Genomic DNA, 18,732 nt, shown 5'->3' with positions numbered 1-18,732 from the left:
AGTAGGGAAGAAGAAAGAGTAAGTTTAAGAATAGATTGCTCACGCAACCTCCCCAATACCACGGCACATCTCGAATGGAAAAATACAACAGAGCATCACACATCATTGGATTCATTCCAAACAATGTCCAATCCCTCATGATAGTCATGCTACTTCTTTACGAATTCTTTTCTCAGAACTATAGCTATCTTGATTTTCCTTGTCCAATATGATATAAAATTTATAAATATGGATTGCCGGTAGATGAAGTTGTATTAAGAGGTTGCGTGTTGGATGGCGTGCATTACTCAGTGCTGATAGCGGACGTACTAGAGAGACTTCCCAAATCTCAACGTACGCTCGTCAATGTTAATGTATGCAACACTAACTTGTAAGTATAGGATCGGAAATGATAGATGAGTATTGTATTAATTCTTCTTCTTCTTCTTCTAATTAGTAATTAGAAATAGTCCTTTTGGAGAGCGGCGAAGAAAGGGATTAGACGGTGAATGGGGTGTAGGTAAGTAGTAACTACGAACTAAAGTAGTAACTGTAAGGATGTCTTCTGGCTATGGAGTCGGAGTTGAGAATGGACATAATTCAAGTGTTGGAGGAGGTGGAAGTGTGAATACGGGTGGTGGAACGAGCGTTGGTTTAAGTGGCGTCGGCGGCCTCGGGAATGGCCCCTCCTTAGGAGCTATCACACTGAAGATCATTCTTTCCCGAGAAGAGGTTCAGTATCTATTTGGGTTTGACGGAACTCTCATCAACCAGCTCCGTTCCCAGAGTGGAGCAAATATCAATCTTACAGATGGAGACTCTTATGAGCGAGTTCTTATGATCAATGGGTCCCTTGAACTCATTTTCAAGGCATTTAGTCTCATCACGAGAAAACTGTGGGACTTTATTTCCAGCCTCAAAACCCCACAAAACTTAGTGATTCGTCTTGCCGTTCCAGCCTCACAATGTGGATCCATCATCGGGAAACAGGGGTCCAAAGTAAAGGAAATACGGGATTTAACAGGTGCAAACATTCAAGTCTCACAAGAGAGTCTGGGGGACTCCACGGAGAGATGCGTCGAGATTTCTGGGAGTGGTGAAGCCTGTCTTCAATGTGCATACCACGTTTGTACTGTCCTCGAGGAAACCCCTCTTCGGGGAGAAATCATACCCTATGTTCCATCTCTCCTTCCTCGCTCTAGAGACTGGAAACCCGTTTTTCTCTGTGGCGATAAGGCTTATGTTATCGATGGTGATGTTGCTCATCTTGCTCCACCAGAATTACTTAGGAAGGAACTGGGTAAAACAGCCTTAGGCCCTGTCGGAGCAGAAAATGCAGCATCGTATAATCGTTCTTCCACTAACAGCAACGATCCTGGATTAAATCCTTTAGCGCTCATGGCCGCCGTCAATGCACGAAGTCACAGCGATAGCAACGCACTCATCATCAATAGAGAAATGAGTGTTGAGACTGAGTTCGTGGGCTCCATTATCGGTAAAGGAGGAACTAAAATAGCGGAGATTCGTCGAATGAGTGGTGCTACGATCACGGTCAATGAAGATGAAGATGGAGGACCTACAAGGGCTGTGAGTCTCTCAGGGCCTGAAGAATCCGTTCTTTTGGCGCAATTCCTTATTCAATCTACGGTTGATGCCGCCATGAGAGAGCGCAGTTCTTCAGACTATGGGTTATCTAATCATCCAATGCAGCAGCAACAACAGCCACCCCCACCACCATCGCAGCAGCAGCAGTCCTACATGGATCCCTCCATTAATTATAAAGATCAATTACAGCAGCCCTATCAGCAACAACAACAACCACATCATCCTAACCAGCTTCACCACGGCCATCATCATCATCAGGAAGAGGATCCCAGGTCTCAATCTCATCACCATCATCATCAGCAACAACAACAACATAGCGGTACTGTGTTAACAATAACAGCACTGATAATCGAAACAAAGGAGGCTACAATCGTAATTATCACCATCGGGGAATGAATAGTGGAAATAGTCGTAGTCACCACAGGGATCGAATGGGTAGACGTTCTCCTGCAGGAGGGAGATCCAGTGGCGGAAGGAGAGGGAGAAGATGAATTCGAAGGGTTTCGAATATTTAATATCTCTTTCCTTCGTGTTACCTTTGCATATGTATGCATCGTCAACTCAACTACTATACACTCTGCTTATTTAACTACCTACCTACCTACCGATTTATCCATGTCGTCAATTCAGGCAATTGGCAATTCCCAATTACATACTATTTATGTCATGTTCTTCTTCTTATATGTCTTGTCTTTTCATAAACAAAATGTAAATTTAGGATATTAGATTTATAATTTTTAAACTCTCAAGAAATAAATAAATATTTACAATAACTATTAAAACTATTATTACTCATACATAAAGTCAAGAAACAACTAATATGGTCATAAATATTAAAGGAATTTCAGAGTCTCAAAGATCCCTGGTTATTACTTATTAGTATATTACATTATGATTATACACTGATAAGTCGAAACTAATTCAGTAAGTGTCAAAATTTACATCACCAGGTGGCGGCACGCATTCGGCATTCCTTTTCCTTCAACAATCACAACACTCATTTATCTCATACCTGAACTCCCGTCGGCTTTGCATAGCAGCATAGGATCTCTTCATCTAATCATGCTCATTGATCAATAAAGTGATAAAGACAATACAACGTTTATTTCAACTATGGAGGACATTCGATCCAATATCATGGAGAGCATCAGGTCTCAAATGGCTCAATTGTACTTCACTGAAGTGTATTTCATCAATACCATTCAGAAAGCGTAAGAACCATGACACTCATACATAATACTTACAGATACTAATAATTAATAATGTATTATCCTTCATTTCATTGGAACTGAATTACAGATTTATTGGGCAAGACAAGCTATTCGTATCTTCGTGGATCTCTCTTTTTGGAGAGACCCAGTTTGTTTATTTCATTCTCTTCTCAGTATTTGTGGGACTTAGATATAATTCAGGCATGAAATTCCTTGGTGCAATATGTTTCAGTGAATGGCTCAACTTCATATTGAAAATGTAAATTCCCTTTCTTTTGATTTGATGAATTCTAGCTGTGGTGTTGTATAGTCCTCTTAACATATTGTCTATTGACATTGTTGTCATTATTTATAGATTCCTTCAGGGTGAACGACCTTATTGGTGGATCAAAACCCAAGATCCTACCCACAAATTACCATATCTCTCTCAAACATCGATGGTATGCAAGTCGGATCCAGGGAATCCATCAAGGTTCTTACAAATCAATACTGTTATTTGGTAATTTTAGTATACATATTTCATATTGATAATTATAAATAATGTAGAAGTAAAAACGAATATATTACTTTGTAGGTATGTTCTAATTGCTACTTTTAATAATGAAGTCATTGAGAACTCAGGATTCGGGTACACTTTTATTTTTATACCATTTATAATTAATATTTTTCGGAATTTAAAAATTCAGATCAACATCTAAAATACTCCTTCGAAGAAATATATGGAAACTCTATGGTGTCTATCTTATATTCCTGTTCATTTCCGAAGTGGTTTCTATCTCTAATTTCCCCCATCAATCTATTTTTGGTGTTGTTTGCGGTAGTCTCACCTTTCTTCCTATATAATTTTAATTTTACATTTCATTTTATTTAGGAATTTTTGTTCTTAACCGGACTTTTGTGAAGTCTCCATGGATGACATGGAGTCCGATTCGACTCTTCTTTTTGGCGGGCCTTTTGATTGTAAGGTAATCCATGACTTATTAATCATTTAAGAAAATATATACACTTGAACAAATATGTCATTTTCAGTTGTTTTTTCGCTGTAGAGAAGGCCTCCCTTCTAACTGGACGTTCCGGTCCTGGTCCGTTCCTCTTGCTAAGAAATGGTGCAATAGCAAGGAATTCGTACTCATTGAAAGATATCCCATGCTACGGTCCGAATAAGTATAATACATGTATAACATTGAGTATAATTTATTTTTTTATCCTCCTCATACAGAATTGTTCAAATGGGAGGTGCATCTATGGCCTTAGCCCTCTCTGTAAAAAATAACGCTGAAGAATCAAGGAGCCTACTTGAGTCCCTATTCCGTGCTGTTCTGGGTCTAACTCTTGGTTTATTATCCTTAAATGGACTGCCTACCGGAAATCAAATGAATATGGATGAATTTTACTTTTTCCAATATTTTATCATGTTTTTGTTTATATATATTAATATTAGTTTGATTCCTAAATTATCCGTTTATTTGTTCAGAGAAACGAAAAATAAAAAGGAGTAAAAGTATTGTTATTAGTTTAGTATTCGTATTGAAATAATAATAATGGATATAAAATATTGAATTGTATTTATGTCTCCATGGGTTGGACTTGAGGCGTTGGAATGACAATGGGCTTGACGACTTCACTCAAGATTGCAGTTGTTCCCTTGGCATAAGTATATTTATTTTTCCTCTCTCCTTTCTTGTTCGGTTTGGCGTATCCTCTAATGATTTCCATAGATCCATCACTGATCCTCGTGACAGCAATATCAACATTGGATCCGGATGCGTTGTCGTTAAAGATACCTGCCAGAATAGCATCCTTAACTAGTTCCTTTGCTTCTTCCTCCGTCATGTTAACTTTATAGCGACTCTCAAGCTCCGCCATAGCACCCAGCATCCCAGATCCCGTGGCCGCGTACAGCTTGGGAGAGGCACAACCATGGGCGGAAATGTCATAAATGTATCTTCCAGACACATCCACTCCCCCGAGGATCAAATAACTCTGGACATGGCCCTGGTATTGAAACAACCTCTGAGTGAGGATACGCTCAGCTGTCACGACACGACTTTGTCTCCCTGTCTCGAGTCTGTGGAGCTTGAGTTGTGAGGCGAGGAGCTCCGTCACTTTGTCACAATCCGCTGAGACTCCAGCGCCACAAGCCACAATGTTAGGGGCGAGTTCGTGGATTTTGAGAGTGAATTTATTGGCTATAATATTTCCAGCTGTTGCACGATTATCCGCTCCGAACACGATTCCATCCTTGTAGATTAAGGCACAGATCGTTGTCCCCGTCTTGGTTGTCTTGAAGGACTTGTAACCCTTTTCTTGCAGGTGAAGATTACGGCGAGCGTTCTCGAAACTGAATCCAGAGACGGGCTCTTCCAAATTAAATTGAGTTGACATTTTTATCAATTAACAATTATGTATTTACTAGTTAGAAAAACACTTTGGATGCCTGCTTAACAATTGCTTCACTTCTCTTATACTTTTTTGCTTATTCACCCGGGCTAATGATACACAGGGATAAATCATTATTTAAGAGTTCGAACTTAATATCTCCAACAGCTTCTAGCTAGTATTTATTTATTCTAGCTAATTTTATTATAAATTTCTTTTTTTCTCCATACAAGGAAATCTATAGTTAGAGGAAGGCAAGGTTAATAGAAATACAAGGTTAGACAATCATATAATCGGGCTTGCTAGAATTTTCAATTCGATGTATCGTCTGACAGTATCGGCTATCCTACCGACTGCTGGGCAAGAGAGGTAGATTTTGACGTCATAGTGAATAGAAAAGATACCAAACACAAATTCACAAAAGGCCAAAATTAAGAACTGGGACTAGGCTGTGGCCCAAGAGAGAGAAGTTTGGTATCCTATTATTGGTATTTCTATTAACCTTGAAGGAAGGGACATTTTTTTTTACTCAAGACCAACAGGGTTGTGAAGGAGAAGTTCAGTTGTTGATTCTCATACTAATCAGGGACAATACTATTTTACTTCTAAAAATCACTTCATCCTAGGGCTTGTATTTTCCTTATTTTTTATGAGGCCTCAGAGATATTATGACTTGAACTCATATCGGACTCGGAGCATTGGGAATTAGACTCTGAATAATTACATGCTATTATTCCCATCTGAAGATCGATATCCCATGGCATGGATGATGTATTACGTACATCGCAAGAGTTCGATTCGTGAGTGAATAGATCTTTGTATGTATATTAAGTGAATAAGGAGATGATTACAATCTCAGTATTTGTCATTTATGGTATGACTACATAATAGTGAAGTGATCTTTTTTGTGCGTAAAGTGATAGATATCGTCTCCATGTATTGCATCAGTTTGTATACTACACGGGTTGTCTTATTCGTCTCATTTTATTATTGACTTCCACTCTGAGTCTCATGAATCACATTCAACTCGGACAAGATAGCATAAGGACTTAAGAGTAATCCCGGAATCGTTAGACAAACTTAAGTTCGGGATTCCACTACAACGCAGTATATTATATTCGCATGAAGGAGTCTTCTGATAAATGTGATTTGATCTTCTAAGGATTTCTGTGTATTAAGTAAAGAAAAACATCGTTACCGCCTCTACTGTTAGTGTATTTTAAGAGACTTAAGTAAGCATGTTAATGAATAAAACAAGCTAGAATGAGGAAGGTGAGACCATCATACTTATGTTTCACGAAATAACTATAATGGAACTGAAACTATTTACCAAACAACCACATATACTGAAATATTTATTTATTTATTGATCATATATTTTAACAATAAAAATTAAATATTTTAAAATATAAGACATAAACTATTTATTCAAAAGTTTATCCAGATTCGCCTTTTGGCAAACGAATCTTTCTCTGCTCCGTATTTCCTTTTCTCATATACTTTGTCATTCACAGAAGATACAAAGTTTCTGGCCATAAAATTAAAAGTTTTTTTGACGATTTCTTCAATAAATTAAAAAAAATATTGACCTTCTTAAAATTTGGAAAGGAAACAATGTAAACCGTCAGATTCTTCAATCTTATTAGAGAAACACTTCACAAAAATATATCCTCTTTTAATTTTACAGAAGCAAGAGTAGTCAAGAATACAAGATCTGAAGGATAAATCTTCTATCTTTTTAATCTGTACAAAATTAGAACCATTTATTTCTTCAGGGAGGTTAACAACCTTATCTTGTTTTTTAAAAGATTTTTGCAATTAAAGCATTTGTTCCTCAATAAAAATGAACGAGAAATATTCCCTTCACAGTAAAAATAATGTACTTCATTTCTTCTAAATCATAAAATTTAAGAAATCATCATCTTCCCACGAAGAGAGGCGTGACATTAGGAGTGACGTTTCTTTTTCAATGATTTGATTAAAATTATTTATATCATTCACTTTGTCTTGCATTAATTTTATTTCTTATACTTCCAAATTGTTAAATATTTTGAGAGATTTTAACCGTATTTTTTCCCCGCCTCGAAGAATTGACAAATGGAAACATATAAGTTGGCATCATTTACCTGTCTGTACAATCCAAACCTTCTTTCCTCAGGGATCAGAGTTTATCTTACCGAGTAATATATAATCCAGGTAATTAACATCAAATAAAAAATCATGGGTCATGGGGGGTCTGAATGAGTTACAAATCAGAGTTACTATCCTGGGGGGGGTGTACGGCTAAGTGGACGGGACAAGGTATAAAACCAGTATTAGTGGGTTGGGGGGGCATGGGCATAATTTTTCTTAGAAATCTGAGACCTCTGATGGTATTTAGTATAACTCTGAGGACTATCTAAAAGCTAATAATTAGAATTTATTTTAGATTTGACGAGTATAGGTTATGGTTGAAATAATAATTCTTACAAGCAAAGGATTTTTTTTTATTCTTTTAAAAATCGATTTATATTCCACAGGCTAGCGGCAAATGTAAAGGTTGATTTGATTACTATTTTTATTATGCGTGTAAATTGACAATTCGTGGCCCAAGTTACAAAGGTTAATCAGTCCTTAAACGGTGTGAATGAATGCTGATCCAGTCATCTTTGTGAGCTTTTCATATTTCATGATTCAAATTAGCACTAACTGTGTTTCCATCGAAATCTGGACATTATACTTCCTTTCTATTAAGAAATTTAGTGTAAATTGACTTGAATAAGTGATTGTGCCAAAAATAGGAAATATTTTATAATGGGGAAGAAATAATATGAGGGTGATAGTGCGGGAGTTTATAAGAGATAAATGGCAGTTGGTATGGACGACTTATTTGGCTAACTATTGATAAGATTTCGGACTTTTCTTCTGTTTCTTTTTGAAGGAAAGGTTACGTGATACAATAAATATTACGACGTGCTATATATATATTATAATTCCAATGAATTCTTAGAATTCATTGGAATAACTTATTTATTTGTTTGTTTATCAAAAAGGAATACATTATGAAATTACCATGACGTATCAAGCAAGAGGAGGGAATCGACAGCTGACAACATGAGTTAACAGTCGAGGTTGAGAAAGAGTAAAATATATTTTTGGGATTTCTAGCTAGATGTGGAAACCTACCTATATTGAAACCAATGAAGCGAGTTGAGCGGGAAATTTATAATGTTAATTTAACTTTCATTTCTTTTAATTTAAAATAAACGGATTCACTGTCGTTAGAATTCAACCAAATGAATTATGAGTATCCATTGGTTTGGGCCAAGGTAGAGCCCTGGCCCTTTTGGCCAGCAATAGTGCAGAAGATATCCAAGAGTTCCTCATTGCGTGTGACATTCGTAGATAAGACTTGGACAGAGGATGACGTTAGTGTTAGTCATATTGTTCCATTCGATCAAAGTGCTCAAGGACTGAGTTTTCAGAACTCTGATCTGGAATGGGCAGTGAAGAAAGGAATTTTCTTGCTAAATTCAACTGAGGATGAGCGTCGCCGCTTTGTTAACTCCTTTAAATATCCCTTCAGCAAGACGAAGACAATTACTTCTTCAAGTCTTTGTCCCAGAGTCTCACTCTCCTCTCGTCCTCTTTCACACTACTCCTCTATAGAGTCAAGGTCATGCATATCAGAGTACGAAAAATATGTTTGGAAAACATTGAGGAGCGGAAACGATACTTGGAGCCCCTTTCATCTGCTCGAACTAAAACCTTAAATCTACCCAAAACGATTGAGTATGACTTCCAGAAAAGAAATACTCTCAGATCTAGAAAAATAGAAGCCATCGAACATCATTTGGAATGGGGAAAGTATGTTGGGACAAGGCAGCCACTAGTCGAAGGAATGATAACATATAAAAGAAGCTCGAAGGACATCTTGGACGATGTTGAGAGGAAAAGTGAAATAGGAGAAGAAGAGTATCTCGCCCCTTCCGAAAGGTCCTTTAGTTCTATGGCATTTGTTCCCTCTTCAAAACAAATTTCTCCAAATGAAGGGTTTAGAGGAATATTGAGCAGCATCCCAGTTGGTTCTGCAAACAAAATGTATGATCAAATGTCGGTTTCGACAGATCTTCAATGTAGACAAAAAACATTGGAAACCATTAGTTCACGGACTAAAGATGAAATATTTGCTTTCTTCATTTTATTTTTAATATTTGGTTTTTATAGTTTATTACACTAGATTTATTATTATTAGCATTATAAAATGGATCCCTCAAAATCCAAGCACACCACTACTCTTTTATCTACATATTTTTTATTTTTCTGATCCTGCAGTTCTATTATCATAATAATGGGTAATATGACTTGCGTTTTGTGAAGTCGGTCCGAAAAATCGCTATGTTGAACTTGTATCCGTCTAGGAATTTGTAATCGCTCAGTGTCCATCAAAAATTCAACACTCATTCCCACCCACACATATATATATCCCTCATAAGTCTGAGAAGCATAACCTGCTATCCTTGTCTTAGTTATATCATCTGTAAATTGATTCCTTAACAGAAATGAATTGTTATGGCTATATATATTTTTTCATTTGGACTAGCGAATACATTCAATAGATGCTGTGTTAGTACTAAAGAGTAGGATCCTATTCAAGGTATTTTCACCCTTGAATCCCAAATATACGTTCCAAGATACATCACAGCAAGTTAACATTTTGTCAGACAAAATAACAAAAATATATATTTATATTTGTCATTTCAACATTTAATTATATTTGATTTTATTGTGTGAACATATCTAATATAAAAGTTGGAACTTGTATAAGCAATACTTTATGTTGCAAACCAGAATTTGTGTTACCGTGCCATAGAGTATTTGTGAAAAGAAGGATAATTCCATAATAGAACATTTCATGGATGGTCGATGAATTTGTGTAATTTTGATGACCATAATTACTAATGGATAAGTATCCTGCGGCACATTGTAAAGCTCAAATTCCCATAGTGACGTCACTTATAAATATATAATAAAAAAATAATTTTAATACATCAAAATGAAATTTTAAGACTAATCAATTGCAACGTTTACAATTTGCTTATGCAAGTAGAATTGTAATTTTAAGTGAACTCACATAATTTTTTTAATTTTAAAAGTTAATGGGGATTTTAAGTAGGAAAGCAATACGACAGGAAGTTGATATTGTGTTTATTTCATTGGAATTGCGCAAAAATAATAATTCTACCATGGCTATTTTTAATTAATTTTATCTCTGAAGATTTACAGAAAATGTGATGACAGAAAAATTAGAGTCTAATGTCCTCCATATATAAAAAAATGTATAGAGCGTTAAATGGGGGAAACAATCTCAATATAAAATTGATTGATCTAAAAAAATAGAAAGAAAGATCATTGAAGAAATGAATTGACAATTCTTTTTTTTTTAAGTTCATTTTGAGATATTTATTTATATTTTCGTTAAAAAAAAAATCAAAAGCCTATATTTTACTTTAGAATGTAAAATAAGATTCTGAATTAAATTCCAATTTTCAAAATGGAAAGAAAAAGAGCCTTGTACTTTTATTGTCTTTGTCCTCAAAAAAATATTCTAAATAAATTTTAAGAAAATATGCAATTAAAAAAAAAAAAAAAAATACAAGTCCGAAATTCACCTTACAAAGTGATAATTAAATATAAAAAAAAAGGAAATAGACTTTTGGGAAAATTGAGCCATTTTACCACTGAACAGACCTCATTCTGAGTTTAGTTTTTTTTTTTTGTTGACACTAGGCATAAGTTACTGTGATTGAACTGAGAGTGCAGTTAAGTGTTATGTTACCAAAAGCATTCCCTCTAAGTCTATGTCCTTATTATCCTCTAGAAATATTAATTCTGATATTACATTGGGCAGTTAGATAATATTCATCGATGGTGTCATACCATTAGAAAATAAGCATATTAAAGACTATATTAATATAATACTGCATTTTATTGCTAATTTAAATCGAAATATCTCCATAATAAAAAAATGCCGTCTCCATGTGTACAGCCTTGGTGTTAAAGCTATAAAAATGATTCGATTTAAAAAAAAAAAAATAACACAAAGTTATACTAGCCCTTATAGCCAGCAAATCTTGTCCTGCGATATAACGGCCTCAGGTATAGTATAATGTAAGGTCGGTTAACTGGTCATAACTCATTGATCTTATATATTCTTTTAAATTTAATTAACATATATATTCGTGACCGGTATTTTTGTCCCTAACATTTTCGCCTCTTACACTTTTTGCGCTGGTAATTTTTCTTCAAGGAGATTTTGTCGCATGACATCTTTGCCGCCTTTTTATGTTTTTCTATTATCAATTCGAACTATGCTGTTGTATCTCGATCAGATTAATTAAAAAACTAGGAGAAGAAAAAAAACCCGAATAATTATAAAGAAGTAACCTGTAATCTTGTGCTGTTTATATATTTAATATTATAAGAATGAGTAGGCAATCACGGATCTAGGATGCTGAGTCTATTTCGAAAAGATTCATTGATTTGTGGCACGTTAATGAATCATAGTCGTTGCCTTAGTTGAGGCTTGAAGAAAAATTGAAAAAACTCAACCGATAGAAAGAAGATGAATCTTCTTGTCCGAAGATGGTGGGTAGCCTCATACAGCTTTAAGCGGTAACTTTTTCAGAATTCTATATTTCTGTTCATCAAAGAAGTCCTCGGGTAAAAAGTGTTCTGAGCATAGGACAGAAATAGGAGAAGGTGGGAAGTCCTTTCGTCGAACAGCACGTATTCATTTCTGGCGCATATCTATTTTTGAAGGAAATCATAGACATTAAATTAAATTTGACGTTAAGTCTTAAGTTTGATGGACTTGGATCTCAAGGAAATTTATGGAAGCTAATACCAGGTTTAGTACTCTTATTTGAGCAGCCGTAGGCATAACAATATAGAACCATGATTATTATGTCAAATGATAATTCAAACCAATGAATACTAAAACAACAAGCAGTTAAGATATTATTCTTGAAACTAATAGCAAAAAACTAAAGCAAATACATTAATTATAATTTATAAGTACTCAACCAATCATTGTAAGTAGTCTACCGATTATTTGTTAATGAATTAATAACGCCGAACAGCCATAAATTGAATCAATGAATTCTTAGATATTCATTGCATAAATAGATATTCCTGTAAATAGAATTAAGACTATGTTTCAAATAATTAAAGGTGTGCTCAAAGATTATATTCAAATTTTAATAAATATTTAGCAATAAGAATAAGAAATGAGTAGTATGTACAAAATTGCACTCTTACCTACCCCAGAATACCTATTTCCTACACGACCATTCCATAGTCAAGTGATTTGCAATTGGTGTGATATGAGATATTTCATAGAAAGTAATCAATTTACACACAAAATCAAGTTCATAACTTTTTAATATAAATTAATTTTATTTTAGGGACCTTCAAAGACAATAATAATTATATCCATAATGAAAAAAAAGTAATAATCTTTGTAAACAAATAGTTACGTAATGACCCCTTAGAAACAATAAAAAATGAACGGCCAAATGAACGCCGATCAATATCCAAGCCTCTCAATTTCCCCAAAAATGACAGTTTTTGCGTGGCAGAATTTTTGTAGTCCTATAAAATCTACAATGTATATTAAAAAACATAATTTATCTTCAAATGATAGATAGTGGCCAGGAATTTAAAATAAAACTGTTTTGTTCTGTTGTTTCTTCAATTATTTTTGTGCAATGGCCGTTTAATTAATATGTCTCGAGTCACAACCGGAATCGAAAATTCACACTTCTAGACATATTCCTGGCTTCGGGTAGCCATATTTACTGATAGGCTTGATTTTTCATATCTATTTGAAATTTAATAAGCTTTAAATTGATACCTAATTTGTACTATTTCTTGTACAGGAACATATAAAAAAAAATATTATCCCTACTTCCTGATTTTATTGAAATGTGAAAAAAAATACCGTCAGTCATTAAAATGGATGCAACATAAAAAAATTTGGAGCTATATACTTGAAAATGTAATCGTTTTTACCTGAAATAGTATCCTTTATGCGGATCTATTTATTTTTCTCCTACCAGCTGTAATATTTCCGATTTTTTTTACGATTTATGGATTTAAAATTTTATGCAAAATTTCTCATTACAAGAAGCATCAACCAAAATATGGAATGAGCAATAATCCTAAAAACTTAATCAAATAAGTCCAGCATATACTTCTTCATGAAAATGATACCCAATTTGAGTGAAACTACTTAATACTTTAACTCAAATCTCAAACCATGACATATGTCCAAACATCTTAATTTTCCCCATGGAAACGCTGAAATGTTCTGAAGCATGGTATTTAAACCCGCAATGGAGCAATTATGTTCTCCTTATACTGATTTTTACAGAATACCTATTTTTTGTCATAGCCCGGTGTACTCTCCATGCCTTTCGTGGTCTATATTTCCACACAAATGTAATAGATGCCTCTTTGTGTTCATATCACACTCTTTGAGTAAATGTTAGCTCTCAAGTCTACCCTTTTTCGGATGGACATACATTGCTTGGTATGAAATTCGCCCAATACCAGAGTGAAAGCGGGGATTCTTGGCATACTGAACGAACCACTGTGCATCAGCCAACTTACTTCTCTTGTTGCCACATCATAAAAATGTCTTGTATGTCTCGATTTGCTCTCTCATTTGATTCCTAGGATTGTGAGTGATGGGGATTTCCATGCGCAAGTTCACTTACACAATCCATTAGCCGAAGTCTATTATAAACTATTAGAAGGGGTCATCAATGCCCAAGGGAAGCGGTGGCTAATGACTAATGATTAAAAGTTGGATAAAATACTATTTAAAAGGAGGGCCCGCCTTTTTTCAGTTGTTACCTGATTCGGGAAGATCGACCATATATGGTGTATCAAGGACTCCTGCTTAAAGGAGTCCTTGTACTAGCCTTCAATATCTGTGTTTTATTCGGGAAACTCTATATACACATTAGTGATATGTCGAATACTTAAAATGCAGGTAAATGAATGCAAATACTGAAATTTGCTGATACGAGTATTTAGATACAATATATTTCAACATTATATAATGTTTTAAATTACAAATAATTCAGTTAAATAAAATTATTTGTTATAATAAGCAACGATAATATTTTTAATTTTTATAATATGAATTTTTTTGTTCATTAGCGAATCACAGACATTTGTATTTGAAGAGAAGTACTTGTATAGTCCAATTCTACAAAATAAAATTAATCATATGATTAAAGTCAAATTTTGAATGTCATGGTTCAATTGTATTGGATTTGAATGTGAGTGTGCTAGTGAGCGAACGAGGGGTTGAATAAATAAGCTGAAAAAATAATATTATCTAAAAAAATGATAAATATTTGCTGAGTATGTGACGTCACATACTCTGGAAGTAAGTCAAAGTTATTATTTACTCACCTTTGGTATGGAATGATGATGGATGATCCCTCAGAGAACTCGCGAGAAGACGTGGAATTATCATTTTATATCTCAATCTTTCATTTAGTATCCCAGTCTCTTCTTTTGGTACTTTGCTGTGTTTTACCTTCAGAGGAGAAGGAGTCCTTTGTGGCATCCTTTGGGAAGAACTTGTATTCCTACCCCTTCCTTTTTCTCACACTTGTGTCCTCCGTGCTCAATATCTACATTTCTAAGAGACTCTCTCTACGTGGCCCTATTTCAGTCAAACTTCAACTACCTGTAAAAAATCCTAATAAGACCAGATCCAGTTCCTCAACCTATCTCCAGAGAACCGTCCTACGAGTGAAGCGACTCATTCAGACTCTTAGTCCCCTAAAAAAACTCTTCAAAGGTATTTTTTATCTTCTTTCTCTTTGGATCCTTGTTAATATTGCCGTATTTTGTTTGGGGGCGGATCTTCGAAATATTCGAACCTGGATATTTTCATCTCTCTTGACTCTCTATGGATGTTTGCCTCCCATACTTTTGGGGCAAGATATTCACTTCTTTAAAAATATATTTGAAGATAAATCCGCTCTCTATTTAAATACAGTCGTTCAACATTCTTTTGGAGCTTTATTTGGTGCCTGGATTGGCGCATTTCCAATCCCATTGGACTGGGATCGGGACTGGCAGGACTGGCCTATCCCCTGTTGCATTGGAGCTTCAGTTGGCGCATATATTTCCTGTCTATACACGACTTACAACTCCTATAAACTGTTAAAAAGGGGTAAGAGGAGTTCCAAAGAGCACAAGTGGAAAAAATACGCTTAAAACATGGTTAGATCTCAATTATTAAAATCACCTCCACTTGATCCTAAAGTTCTTGAGCAACTCCATTCTATTCGTCTTTATACAGAAACGGATTATCTTAATGCAAAAATATCATCTTTGGTTCATGTTCTTAAGGATATAGAGCTCGTATTCTGTTTACGTGAAAGGATCATACTGCAAAATTGTTTTCCAATATTGAGTTTATGTAGTCTGAAAGACAATCAGTTCAGTCTAAAAAAATTGGGGATAGATTCATTGGAATTCAAATCGGGATGTATCTATGAAATTTATGGGGATCCCCAAGTTGGAAAATCGGAGTTTGCGATGAACCTCTGTCTAGAAAATATAAAAGCTCGCAAATCCATACTAATCGATACGAAAAATGAAATTTTCCCCTCAAGACTATCCCAAAAAGTACCATCAGACTCGGACTCAATAACTTTATATAAAACCTTGGATTTATATCAGCTCTTGGTGCTTCTCTACGATCTCATTCATGAAGAAACATCCGGTGTCCTCATTGTCATTGATAATATCACAAATCCTATTCTGGCGGAGATGACTTCTGACCATGTGTTCAATTTAGTGAGCAATTATTTAGTTGGATCCCTTAGGACCCTTGCAATCAATTTCAATAATGCCATTTTTGTTATTAATAATATAGCAAGAAGTCGAAAGCCATCCTTAGGAAATTACTTTAATATAGCAGCAGATTACAGGATTTTAATTGATGAAGGCGGCTTATATGTTTTTGATGTAGTCGATGGATCACCAAAAAATAAAATATATTTTAAAAGTTCATGATTCAAGTGCTAGTCAGGTTCTCCTTATTTTATTTTTATTTTTTTCCTCTTTACAGATGACTGAAAAATCTTTGGAGGATAACTTAATTGATATTCACTTATTTAGTGGTCACTATTGGTCAGAAATATTGAAGAAATTAAAACGAGGCACTGTATTCCTGGAAAGGGATATTTATAGAGTTCTTCATTTTAATGGTGGTGTCAATAGACTTTTTAGCGAGGGGAAAATTTTAGGACTGCGAGAATTTTCTTCGTTCATTTATGGGACAGAAAAGGATAACAAAGGTGTTTTTATTTTGTCGTCACCTCTAATGGGTCAAACCATGGATACTTTAAAGGAAATTTTATCAAATTCCTCTTTTGAATACGTTCAAGTCATAACGACAGCTAGTCCATCCATTCATTCATCTGAAGATAGTGGGGATAGTTCACAAGTCTGGGGTACTAATGCTTTTAAAGACATTGAAGAAACGATCCTTTCCTGGATGGGTGACTTTAACTATACCTGCGAAATTTTTCATTATCCAGTCAATTTAGCTCCTCTGAGTAATGAACTCTTTTTAACACCCACATTTGACGAACTTTTTCCTATTTACTGTGATGGTATGGAGGAGAAGTTCGTTAGAGAGAATAAAGGAGATGGCAATGATGGAGTTTTACTCTGGTCAAAACTTTCAGATGAAATTAAACTATCAGTACGAAGATTTGCATCATTTTGGGCGTCTTTTCTGGGAATGTACAATGTTAGACCAGACATTTTTACGGCAGGGAATTTATCATCTATAATAGCAGATAGAATTAATATCTTACTCTCATTGAAAGAACGAAATCAAACAACCGCCCCTTTAAATGATAATAAAGTTTCTCTTATATTTTTGGATAGAACATCCGATTGTGTTTCAATTACATCCAAAAAGCAAGCAAATTCTTCAGGTCTTGGTCTTATCCTTGAAAATCTACTCCCTTACCCGGACTCTAAAGAAGACGTCTTAGTAGATATGTCGGACCTTTTTAACTCTGATCAAGGTTCTCCACATGGATGTGTAGCTGATAACTCATCTTCTATATTTTTTGACGCCCTACTCTTGTCAAAGCCAGAATGCTTCAAATTTTTCATTAATAAATTAAGAAAAGCGAGCAAGGGTCTACAAAAGAAAAGTGAGCTCTATGAATCCGATTTGATGAAGGAGTTTATAACAGTTGTTAAGAATACGTCTCAAGAATACGAACTCAATGAAGATGACGCTTTTACATCTCTTCAAAAAGAATCTGTGATGCAAAATAATCGAATTATTCGTGACATTCGAGGTAATTCTTGTGGTTTTTTAAATTATCAATACATAGAATGTCAAATATTTTTTTAAATATATATTAGGTGATAAACAGTTGGCACTGGGGAATTATGAAGAATCTAATCAATGTAAAAAGCTTTTGTCCAATTTCAAGCTTCAAAATGATGCAATATTAAATAATATTGAGTTATTGCAAAAGTCCTTTGCTCTCATCAATGCTCATGATAAATTTGAGGATCAAAGAGAGGAAAGTGAAATTTTTATCACTCTTCAAGAAGAGATAAAGAAGGATTTATCCACTAAGCACCCGGAGGTCGTCTTTGAAACCCTGATAAAAGTTGTTAAGGACAAGAACAAAAAAATGTCACTCTTTGACATTTTTAGCCTCATTATCTTTACTTATTCCAGATTGTCTCCTGAATGCATTGGAAAAGATCCTGAGGCAGAAGATGAACTTGAATCACTGATTTCAGACAGACTCTTAAATGAAAAAGAATGTGTTTCAAGAATGATACGAGAGTCCAGCCTAGATGAACTTCTCGCTCATAAAATTGTTAAGAAATTTTTTAGCAAATGTGAACGTTTGAATGGCTGCACCTCAAATGCACTTCGGAAGTCAAATTTCTCCCAGACATTAATTGAGCTCCTCATAAATGATATGTACTCTGATGATTATGAAGATTTACCCTATTTGACATATAAGTCCAGAGGAAGCCTTGGAGGAAGACTCATCAAATCCGGTCTTTCTCTTTTCGGACTCTCTGTGAAGGAAAAAAAGGTTCACCCTAGAGAGAATCCTATTATTTTTATTTTTATTGTTGGAGGGATTACTCCGAGTGAAATAAAGAAGATCAGAGATTGTTTCCAATCCAACAACTCTCGTGCTCAAGTTATAATTGGATCTAATAGGCTTCTACATTCAAACTCAATCGTCGACATGTTCTTTTTAGAAGACGTTCTCTAAATATGTTGTTCTTATTGGTTCTTGAGAGGTCCTTTTTAAAAGTTCATTCTACCATCGTTTTTTTAAAAATTTTATTATTGATAATTAAATATAGAAACAAGTGTCTACAGATAATTATATAATATATATTATTGATCATGCTAAATTAGTTATTTATAGTTTCTGAAATCCCTGTTCTGTTAATGAGGCATTTACTATACCCGGCGGCCAATTAAATG

The 18,732-nt window shown here is 34.7% G+C and overlaps 4 protein-coding genes across 9 annotated transcripts; 3 read left to right on the top strand and 1 right to left on the bottom strand.

The window, feature by feature from the left end:
- The first annotated feature begins 174 nt into the window (after positions 1 to 174).
- Positions 175 to 2,357, top strand: LOC121131149 (poly(rC)-binding protein 3). Its single transcript, XM_040726685.2, has 2 exons — positions 175 to 370; positions 437 to 2,357. The coding sequence occupies exon 2, from the start codon at positions 538 to 540 to the stop codon at positions 1,978 to 1,980; it is 1,443 nt and encodes a 480-aa protein (XP_040582619.1). The 5' UTR covers positions 175 to 370; positions 437 to 537; the 3' UTR covers positions 1,981 to 2,357.
- An 8-nt stretch (positions 2,358 to 2,365) lies between these two features.
- LOC121131171 (glucose-6-phosphatase 3) lies at positions 2,366 to 4,299 on the top strand. Of its 4 annotated transcripts, none has more exons than XM_040726698.2 (8): positions 2,366 to 2,795; positions 2,884 to 3,054; positions 3,151 to 3,294; positions 3,370 to 3,423; positions 3,482 to 3,612; positions 3,667 to 3,760; positions 3,825 to 3,959; positions 4,015 to 4,299. In XM_040726698.2, the coding sequence occupies exons 1-8, from the start codon at positions 2,698 to 2,700 to the stop codon at positions 4,292 to 4,294; spliced, it is 1,107 nt and encodes a 368-aa protein (XP_040582632.1). In that variant the 5' UTR covers positions 2,366 to 2,697; the 3' UTR covers positions 4,295 to 4,299. The 4 variants fall into 4 exon arrangements, with proteins under 4 accessions (XP_040582632.1, XP_040582637.1, XP_040582649.1 ...); XM_040726703.2 differs by having other exon boundaries at positions 2,548 to 2,795; positions 3,667 to 3,755; positions 3,825 to 3,949; XM_040726715.2 differs by having other exon boundaries at positions 2,548 to 2,795; positions 3,667 to 3,755.
- Positions 4,237 to 5,180, bottom strand: LOC121131205 (proteasome subunit beta type-7). The gene has a single exon (XM_040726723.2). The coding sequence runs from the start codon at positions 5,178 to 5,180 to the stop codon at positions 4,362 to 4,364; it is 819 nt and encodes a 272-aa protein (XP_040582657.1). The 3' UTR covers positions 4,237 to 4,361.
- A 434-nt stretch (positions 5,181 to 5,614) lies between these two features.
- On the top strand, positions 5,615 to 18,659 carry LOC121131067 (sec1 family domain-containing protein 2). Of its 3 annotated transcripts, none has more exons than XM_071893844.1 (3): positions 5,615 to 6,446; positions 16,315 to 17,566; positions 17,634 to 18,659. In XM_071893844.1, the coding sequence occupies exons 1-3, from the start codon at positions 6,438 to 6,440 to the stop codon at positions 18,512 to 18,514; spliced, it is 2,142 nt and encodes a 713-aa protein (XP_071749945.1). In that variant the 5' UTR covers positions 5,615 to 6,437; the 3' UTR covers positions 18,515 to 18,659. The 3 variants fall into 3 exon arrangements, with proteins under 3 accessions (XP_071749945.1, XP_040582576.1, XP_040582570.1); XM_040726642.2 differs by lacking the exon at positions 5,615 to 6,446 and adding an exon at positions 14,589 to 15,033; XM_040726636.2 differs by lacking the exon at positions 5,615 to 6,446 and adding an exon at positions 14,601 to 16,040.
- Positions 18,660 to 18,732: the final 73 nt, after the last annotated feature.

This window comes from Lepeophtheirus salmonis, chromosome 1, assembly GCF_016086655.4.
Source record: "Lepeophtheirus salmonis chromosome 1, UVic_Lsal_1.4, whole genome shotgun sequence".
Lineage (NCBI taxonomy): Eukaryota > Metazoa > Arthropoda > Copepoda > Siphonostomatoida > Caligidae > Lepeophtheirus > Lepeophtheirus salmonis.
This window is presented reverse-complemented; position numbering and strand designations above follow the sequence as displayed.